The following is a 10,727-nucleotide window of genomic DNA, read 5'->3' as shown; positions in this document are numbered from 1 at the left end:
ATATTCCCTATATTACATAGATCCTTTATTTTCACCTGAAATTTTTGTTGTTTGATATTGTATGTGCACCGTTTTTTAAACTGCTGACCCTTCTAACGGATGCATCTGCTGGTCCCTTCGGGGCTCCCAATTTTTCACAGCAATTTGGCTCTGCAACGTGTGTGGGATGGCAGCAGAGTTTTGTCCTCATAGTGCTTTAGAATGGCTTGCGGTGCAGGCTCCAAGGAATAAAATGGCACATGCTTGGGTTTTTACAAAGTGCAGATTGCTGGGTTGAGCATTTTCTTATAGCTCATAATAATCAAAGGTTAGATCAGGTAAATTTAAAATTTAAATTTTAAAAATAAAATTCAAATTAAAATTTAAATACAAATTGGTCATACAGAGATTTATTTTAAAAGTGTGGATTCTTTAATGGTGTAGTCTGGTTTAGGACATGAAATTTGTGCAATTATTGAAAGACCGTAAAAAAAGACAATAGTTTTACTATATATATTTTTTTCAAGTTATTAATTAATTTTTTTAGAATCTGAAAAAAAATGTCATAAAAATTCAATTCTAGAAGGTGATAAAATGGAGGGTTTCAAAAAATTGTCATCTGACCACACCCATGATTATAGCCCTATATAAATTCTGAAGAAAAAAATATTTATATATTTTAATATGTTAATCTAGAATAATGTGACAATCATATAAACTATTATATATGGACAAGTTGGAAAAATGTTTTTTTTTACAAAACATTTTTACAAGACTGAAAAAAAAATTTTTTTGGAAACTATTTTGAACAATTTTTTTAAAAAATTACTGCAAATGAAGTAATCCAAGTTGTACTATTATATATAATATTGTCTTTTTTAGCTGCTGCGTATTTGCTAGTTTCTCTAGTGCCACATTTGCCCTTCAGGCAAGCCTACCATGGAACTCGTATAGCATCCACAGCTGCAACTGTAGCCACAACTGTGGCTCAACAGCAATTGCAACAACAAGCTATTCGAGAATTGCCATCAGAAGCTACAGCTGTGCAGAGGCAAGTGTTGGGTTTGCTTTTGCGGTTACTAAGACCAGCTAGACATTATGCTGATGTACCCTCGCATGGAACATTAAAACTTACATCTTATTTTACACTGATGACGTATTTTGCTAGCGGCAGGACAGAAAAATTGATGGTAATATTTTTGTTTTGAAATTTAAGTTTTCTCATAAAGTTTGAAATGATTATTTTGCTACTCCATATAATATCTCAAAGCATTTCAAATGATCTAATTAAAATGATTCATTTACAGTCTGTTGTACTATAAATTGGCAATCATTTCGAATTTTTCGTTTTTTTATAACTCCAGGGATATAAATGATTTCTTCAATATGATTCAATATGTATGACCTTATTTAAATAAGTAAATAAATGTAATTAATACTAGAAACATTTACAATGTTCTTTACTAACTGTTTGTTTGTTCTGAAACATTTACAATGTTCTTTACTAACTGTTGTTTTATATTAGAATTTTTATAATTGTGATGATTATTGCAGAAATATGTTTTGTTTTATTGGTACTGCAATAAAATAATTATGTATTTATTTTATTTCATTAAAATAAAAATTCTTATAGGTTGGACCTCATATAAGAGCTCTATGGGACTTGTTTCATCCGAGATTATCAGAACCCAGTGTTGCAGCTCATCATAATAAACAGGCATTACTAGTGTTTTGGCACCACATAACAGTTGACTGTCCAGAAAATGCTCAAATAGTTGTACAAAATGTTGATATCACGAGAAACATAGCATTTAATTATATTTTGTAAGTATAAATGAGTTATCAAAATTATTAAAATATTATCTAGTAAAATATTAGTTTGTGATAATAACAATGTGCTGATGTGAGTTCTTAAATTATTAATATTCATTTTATATAATTATTTTAATTAATAAATGTGAATTGAGTATCTGAATGAATATTGTTGCTGTATCTAGGACAATATTTTACACTTGCAATATTCAGATTAAAGTATTTCAATTGCTTTTTTAATTTATACCTGATTTTATTTTTATGTTATATAATAAATAATATATATGTGTGTAAATTTTAGGGCTGATCATGATGACCATGATGTTGTTATGTTTAATCGATCCATGCTGCCAGCTTATTATGGATTATTAAGAATGTGTTGTGAGCAAAGTCGCAAATTAACTAGACAGCTAGCTGCGCATCAAAATTTACAATGGGCTTTTAAAAATATTACGCCGCATCCGACACAGTATACAGCAGTAGTATTATTTAAATTGGTTGATTAGTGTTCATGCAATTGTGGACCAGAATGTATCCACACACACACATCCATTTTTTCTAATAATAAGACATGCCAAAATGTTTAGAAACCTTTATATATAAACATTTTCATTTTCGATTTTTTGCGATTACTATAACTTATCCTAAGAGATGTTAATTATAAGGTTCACTTCGTTTTTTTTACTACCAGAATTTAACTATATTTTTTGAAACTAACATAAAACTTAAGCTCTATAATTATTATATGATTTGAAAACTTATATTTTAAGGCTTGTGTGTAAAAAATTCTAATTGTTTACATGCAGTAGTTTTTGGATGGTGTCACTTTGAATACGGAAAGAATTAAGCAGCATTTTCGACATATTTTACTCTTTTGCTATAGAAAAGGAAAAAAACTGTTAAGTCAAATCGCGAGAAAATCATTAGTTGATGCAAACCGACAATAATAATACATGAGACCCCATTGAGTAAATATTTATCAAATTTAACAGTTTATAACCACTCAAAAGGTCTGGAATTTTCATCGAAACTCAATGTATGATTCTCATAGAAAAAAAACGTGTGTCGTCGCACTGGCGTTCGCGATTCGCCTATGAAAAGTATTGAAAATTATCAGGTTTTGAAGCGAATTGTCATTAGGAATTTCAATTGGGATGTAAGGAATACAATACACGCATTTGTCCATGAAATAAAAAAAAGAACCTACTCAATACAGGTGTAAAGCTGAAATTTGCCAGAAAAAGGTGATGCTGTATGTTTGGAAGAATTTAAAGGAGATCTTCATTTTTCAGCTTTTCCAAGATAACATAACGGTTAATTCAGATGCCTTATGTCATCAGCTGGATAAACTAAATGATATACTTAAATAGAAAAGGTCAGAATTAACCCACAACAAGTCCTGCATCAAGACGACGCAAGACCTCACAAAAGTTTGGTCAATCGCCAAAAGCTTTTGAAGCTTGAATGGGACTCAATGATACATTCATCATATTCTCCAGACCTGCCATCATCGGACCATTATTTGTTCCGGTCACTAAAAAATTTTTAGGCAGTGAAATTTTTACCTCAAATCAGCCTGTCAAAAAGTTCTTTGATAAGTTTTTTTTGTCAAGAACGACCAAAACATTTATGATTTCGGAATTGTGCTAACACCAGAAATAAGACAAAAGATGTTCGATCAGAACTGCCAATACATAATTTATTAAAGTAATTGTTTATTGTGCGAAAATTACGTGCTAAAATGCCTATAAAAACGAAGTTACTTTCCGAACATCCCAATAGTTTCCATATATGTAGCTATAAAATTGAAAGCTTCATTAATCATTTTTTATAATTCTTAATGGTTTTAATTTATACAATAATCATAAACATTAAATCAATATTCATAAACGTAGTAATTACAATATTTTATCAAGTTAAATTATTTCAAATAATAATTTGACTTTTTTTTTTATTTTGGTAATTGAATTTTATTCTTCTCATATTGACGGTGTCTATTTTATCTAAATTAGGCAGTGGAGGAGTTATTCAAATTGATGGCTCTATTTGGAGCACGTAGTCCTGAAGCGACTGAAGGGGAATTACGTGAGGTGACCGCTTTTAGACGGGGTACGTTGGCGGCGTATTTAGCGGGTTTGGACGCTCGAGGTAGCTGGGGCACTTTAAATACGGCCCTGCGTACGCTAGCCGACACTGATGAAGAAAAGCTGTATGTGTTGCAGAGCGGCGGCCTCAGTTTGGTACTAGATGTAAGTTTAAAAATGAATTAGAAATTAGTTGTAAGTAGCATTTTGTCTTACGGCAAGTTGCATTAAATTTCCTGTGCGTATAACATGATCAACTTAACACTACAATGACTGAAGTTGGTTGCATATCTATTTTGCCTGATTGAGTCAGTTTAACTGACAGTTTAACAAAGTAATAAAATATTATTGCAAACTTTTTGCATACACTTTTCGCATATTTTTTGTAGCATTTGCTACAAACGCCCTTGTTTCTGTTTCTGTTGCATGACACTTGTACCAATTTTAATGGTTTTCAATATTTTGTATATTAAAGTCGAAGTATTTTCGACTTGATTTTTGTAGATGCCGCTTAAATTTACAGCTAGTTGCAAGAGAAATTCTTTCTTGACATTCCTACTTCAGTCACAAATTTATATATGATGTAGAACACATAAATAAACGGGCTTTGGTACAATTTGGAAAACGGGAACCTGCTTTGGTAATATATTTCCGCGCCATTTGATCCAGTATATCGACCCCACACTTAGTATTATTATAAAAAGATATTGCGGTGTTTTGAGCTCAATAACAAAACTTTTTATTAGATATATTTTTGTAGTCTACAACCTAAATATGGCTTAGTCAGTTTACACAACAAACTTGCTTAAGGTAATATTTGATCCGCTTTCATCCTTGCCCAAATAGTAAAAACTATTTAGAAGGTGCTTCTAAACGGTTGCTTCTTATATCTGCGGCTGACCAAATTTTGATTCCTAATTTACTTGTTTTGTTTGGCAATGTACTGAGTAAATAAGCACCTGGCTTTATTTGAGAATAATAATTGTTCATCGACTGTTATGTTTTCGCCAGGTTTCTCCTAAGATTTCAACTGAATAGTTTGCAACGAATAAATTTACAGCATTGAATGAACGAATTATAACATGAAAACTCTTCCACCAGAACGTGTACAATAGTTTTTTATGAAAAGGAAATAAGTTACGTGTGTATAAAACAATGAGTCAATTTGACACGTATCTGGAAAAATATAGCACATATGAATTATTGGAAGTAAGGGATTAGGGAATAATAGAAAAAACTTTTTGTATACCTTTCATTGTTCCATAAAAAACCAAAAAAAAAATTTAAACAATTTACTTGAAATTGTTTTGTATATCACATAAAGTACAAATTAGTCAAATTGACTCGCTCCGTCATTCTAGTATTAATAAATAAGAATTGATATTTAGTTATTTAGGTAAACTGTTCAACTGTTATTTAGAAAATAACATTTTCGCTTTCACTAATAAATCAATACGGTTTCCAATTGATGTCTTTCAAACATACTTATACTATTTATAATTGTATAAATTAAATTAATGTCTTTAACACGTTTCATTTCATCCATTTCGGGTAAATTAAAAATTTAATATTACTTTTAATGAATAAATAAATTAAACACGGAACGTACATATGCATTGGCACAGATTCTAATTAGAATCGCTTAAGCTTACGCCGAAATTCTAAACTTTTGTGAATTTTTATAATTCAACCTCTTATCGTAGGCCTATAATGTTTCAGTATGTTATCCAGACTACAAAATCTATCATTATACAAAATTATCAAAATTGTCAAAAAAAAAAAATAATTGCGAAGAAACGCCCCGGCCGATCTCAACTAAAAACTAATCAACTCGATTCCAAATGAATATTTTTCGAAGTTTTTGAATTTTTGAAAAGTCGAAAATATACACTTATTTGGTAATAACGAAGAAACGACTCGGCCGATCGTCGCACAAAACTTGAAATCAGTCCAGCAGTTTTTGAGAAAAATGTCGACGAAAGGTCCAAATACGGCTCACACACATACATACATACATGCACACTTTTCCAAATTTGGTTTCATTCGATTTAAAATGACTTATAAATGATTTATATAAACTTTTTCGAATGTAAGTTTTTACAATTAACTTCGCAAATCTTCTTATGAACAATAAAGCCTATATAATATTATTGCCTACCACGATTAACTTACATTGAACAATAATTATCAAAACTGTAGAAACAAGGTTTTTGAATTTATAATTTGTACAAAAATTATTTAAATTAAAATTAATTATTACAATTTTATAAATGTATGTACAAAAAAATAGGCACACTGATATACAAATTGAAGATCTAAAAACAATAAAAAAGTTATATTTTGACGATTTGTTTTTTTTTTTCAGGCTCTCCACAATTTGCATGTCATGTATCATGAGGCAACAGCGTGCCATGTTTCTGAAGATTTGACAGAGCTTTTGACTGAAACTTTTGGGCTGATAAATTGTCTGAGAAGGCATAAGGACCATCGAGAGTGCAGGGCAACACTCGTAACGTGCAATAAGCCGTTGGTCGACCTAACAAGAAGATTGGCTACGTTGCTAAATACGTTCAATCCACCAGAAATGCGACAAGTTTCTATAGGTTTGTGAAAATGATTGTTCCTAAATATTTTTGATACATATGGGGCTCTCATGGCGTAGCTCCTGGAAGATCTGATGTCGAAGTAGCGATGTTCATTTTCACTTGAAAATATAGATCAACTAGTGGGGCGCATGGCATCGTGCCTTAAGGCAAATTGCTCGAACTTTCCGTACCGCAATTAAAAATTCGAGAAATGAAAATAATCCATAATTGTTTTAAATAATTTCAAATAGATTATTTATTATAAAAATATAAGTAAACTGTAAACTTATAAGCGCTTTTTAAATTAGGCGACGAGCGTATTCTACAAACAACTTTGTGTATGTTTATAACATATTTGTTACTTCTTTTTTTAATTTGTTTTTTTTTTGATAATTTGGAAATTCTTTCGAAAATTTGAAATTTTTCTAGGAGTTTGAAATTTTTTGGATTTTTCATTTTAAAAACTTTTTAAATACATGATTTTTTTGAAAGTTTCGAAATATTCTCAAATTTTTGTACGAAATCGATTTTTTTTTAATTTCTCAAAATTTAGTTTCTTTAATAGAAAATTTCGAAAATTTGAGTTTTTGAAACTTTGATTTTTTTTTTTTAAGGAGTCCATAACCGCTGGACTTGCCTCCTCAGTTCTCTTAAAAACTGAGTTACCGTTTTTGGCACTTTTTGCTTCGTATCTACGGAACGACTAAACCTGCTGTTGCCAAAAACTAATCAGCACGTCTCCTTATCAATACGAATCGAATGTTTTTTGAATTATTCAAATCGGTTGATCGGTGTTCCCGAAATCGTCGACGAAAATTTGTATTCATACACACATACATGTACACACACACACATACATTCATTTTTTCTAAGGTATGCCAAAATATTCAGAAAACTTTTAAACGTAAAGATATATAAACATTATCATTTTCGATTTTTTGCGATTACTATAATTTACCCTACGGGAATTTAAAAATATGTTTCCAATTGTAAAAAAGCTCATATCGATGGGCCCTGCGGTGTGAAATGGCAAGGAAAGTCTTACAATATTCTTCCTTGAATCGAGTTGGTGTTTAACTCAGCTCACGGACCATCTCATATATATATATATATATATATATATATATATATATATATATATATATATATGAGTGAGTTCTTGAGGCGATACATCGAACAAAGAAATTCTTTGTTTGATGTATCGCCCTCAAGAACTTACTCATATATTTCAACATCAAAATTAACTACTAAATCAATATATATATATATAATATTATATATATTTAGATATATATATTAATTGTTTAATATGAACAAAACAGCACTCAGATTTTTTTATCACAACTTTATTTTATTATTACAAACGTTTCAAGACTAAGGTGTGCTCATCATCAGTGTAATTTTAATAACAGTTATTTATTACTAAAATTCTTTTAATTTTTATTTAAAACTAAATTTGGACTTTTAATATAAAACATCAACTATACCTTGCATTGCAAGGACTTGCCAAAAGTTTTTTTGACTTTTCTTTTGACAAATTCATTATTTATTAATATATGAATAGAATAACATTAATTTTCATATAATCTATTATTTCCAGAAATGTTATGTGAGCTGATGCATCTGTTACCTGATGAAACTCGTACAGTTTTACTTCAGTTGCTTTCACATTCTCACAACTCATTCCACACAAATGGTACTTCATCATCTTCTTGTAATGAGCGACCAGCTGCTTCAGGCTCAGGATCATCATCATCCAACGCTTTTCCTCTGGGACCGTATTTTCCAAGAAGGGGTTCTCGTGGTGGTCTATTGCAGCATGCCCATGGTAAAAACTCTCCGAGGCCACCTAGGCCTGTGCTCCAAATGTATGTGCCCCATACACAGATACAAAGCCCTAAGGTTAGTATTATTTTGTATAAAATATGTAAGGTAAAAATGTATAATGCTTTTTTGAAAACCAGATTATATTTTAATTAAGCAATAGCTGCATAGATTAATTAAAACGTTTTTTTTCAAGTTTTTTAAACAACATTAGTATTTTATTCTCTCACAATTAATTAAAAATTATATATAAAGAACTCAATCACTAAAAAATCATGATTATAGAAATATTGATATATTAAAAAGTTAAAATAATATTATATATATAATTATTAATTTTAAATTTGTATTTTAATGAAATTTTATTATTTAGGGAGTGGATGTTGAATATGACGCAGCTCTAGCTTCATTTTATCGTCCTTATCATGAATTTGTAGATCAGATGTTGCGTGGAGTACCAGGAAGAAACTTAACAATAAATTCACATGCTGAACATGTTATAACATTAAGTGCTATGACCGGTTACGAAGCTGCACCATTGCATTTTAATTATTTTCCAGCTCTCTGGATAGATGCTTTGGAGGCACACAATAATAACGAAGAAGGTAATTATCACACAGTATTCTGAATCAAAGATATATTGTTATTAAATATTTAATATTGTGTATTTTAAGAATTTCAATAATTTATAATTAGTTGTATTGACATTATCAATAAGAAATCAGTATATATTAATTTATGAGTGATTTATAAGTAATGCCGAGTTGATATAGGGCTCATAATGTGAGAAAGTATTGCAGATTATTCAATTTTGTACAATTTTTTTGTTACACATTATTGAAAAACAAACACGTGCCTAAAAGAGTATTTTCTAAAAGTGCGGCCGAATAATCCAAATTTTGAATAATTTTTATAAGTAAACCACTTTTCATACATCTATGATATTTTTGTTACTTTGATGAAGCACTTTAAAAACGTTGCAGATTTGAAATCGATCCTTTAAAAAATTGTGCTTAGTTTTTTAAGTAAAATGGCTTATAGCCCTAAATAAATATAATTTACCTTTTTTAATTTATATAATATATTATAATATTGTGTAATAATTTTTTTTAAGGTTTGCTAGCAATGATAGGTGGCAATGCAGAAATGTTAGCTGATAGTATTTATCTAGGAGAATATGTAGACTGTATTTTGTTAGATGAACGAGTATCACTAACTGATCCTAAAATATGGGAATTTATGCAGACATTTTTTCCGAAGGTAGAGTAATTGCAATATTAATAAATACTGAGTAAATATTTTATATTATTTATCAATATTTTTCACTCTTAAAACCATACTTAAATTTCATAAAAATATTTGTTTTTATTTTCATTATAACCAGTCATACAATCATAAAATTTGTTTGTATAGTTTTTTGTGTAATTTAAGTGAATATTATTGAATATATATCAGTTATATAATTTTTCATTATAAGCCGTCATACAATTATGACTATGTTTTGTATGCTTCTTTTTAGAATTGAAATGAATATTATTGAATATATATATATATATATATATATATATATATATAAAACATATTTTTTTTCAACAGATTTCAATACGCGTTTTGACTCCTCAGACATGTCGTCTTATAGAAAATTTGTGTACAACGTTATCAGATAATGTATCCCGTGTAGATCTGCAGACTGGTGCTCGGAGACTTCGCGGTGATGTTAGGGCTTTACATTTAGTTTTAAAATATAACCAACTAGTTCTGTTAATAATAGGGGTTTGCAAACCCCATCAAGTTTGCAGAATGCTCTCGAAAGACTGAAACAAAGAGCTGTGACTGAATTGGTTCAACAAGGTAAGGAATTTATCAAAACTAGAAAAAAAATTATATGGTATTATATGCAAATAGTTATTTCTTAAAATATCTAAATATTTTTTTATTTGAAACATTGATGATTAACATTATATGTGCATCAACTTATGCAATTTTATGAAACAATGTGATACCACTTCTTATTTTAAATCATCTTCATAAAAATGAAATTAACTTTAAATATATAATATTAAAGTAATATAAATCTATTCAAATAATTAAAACAAATATAATTGTTGTAATATTATATACAATATAAATACATATTTAAATTATAGTATCATCAAAAATTTTAAGTTCCTAATTCTCAGGCAGTTAAAGTAATAAATTAGTATTTGTTATAGTAACATGTAGATTTAAAATTCACTTTATTTTCCTGATTTCAATTTGAGTTTAACTATTCGTATCACTTTCAAATCTAACATAATCAAACTACAACAGAATTGATAGATGCAAAATCTTTTGTGGCATCATGAAAATCGATTGTCATTTTTTAAGATTGCTGCACATATTACATAGTATTTCAGAATTTATCGTTACTTGCTTTTTATAATTTTATTTAAGCTTTTAAAAG

General features: G+C 29.2%; 1 protein-coding gene across 1 annotated transcript; it reads left to right on the top strand.

Moving 5' to 3' along the window:
• The first annotated feature begins 166 nt into the window (after positions 1-166).
• On the top strand, positions 167-10,102 carry LOC113385589 (ubiquitin carboxyl-terminal hydrolase 34-like). Its single transcript, XM_026623439.1, has 10 exons — positions 167-272; positions 862-1,169; positions 1,613-1,803; positions 2,093-2,270; positions 3,804-4,040; positions 6,241-6,478; positions 8,061-8,362; positions 8,658-8,889; positions 9,399-9,544; positions 9,881-10,102. Exons 1-10 carry the CDS (start codon positions 167-169, stop codon positions 10,100-10,102), a joined length of 2,160 nt encoding a protein of 719 aa, XP_026479224.1.
• The last annotated feature ends 625 nt before the right edge of the window (positions 10,103-10,727 follow it).

The sequence above is a fragment of the Ctenocephalides felis genome, unplaced genomic scaffold, assembly GCF_003426905.1.
Source record: "Ctenocephalides felis isolate EL2017-DRISC unplaced genomic scaffold, ASM342690v1 CF-g0.4_SCAFFOLD_03571, whole genome shotgun sequence".
NCBI lineage: Eukaryota > Metazoa > Arthropoda > Insecta > Siphonaptera > Pulicidae > Ctenocephalides > Ctenocephalides felis.
This window is presented reverse-complemented; position numbering and strand designations above follow the sequence as displayed.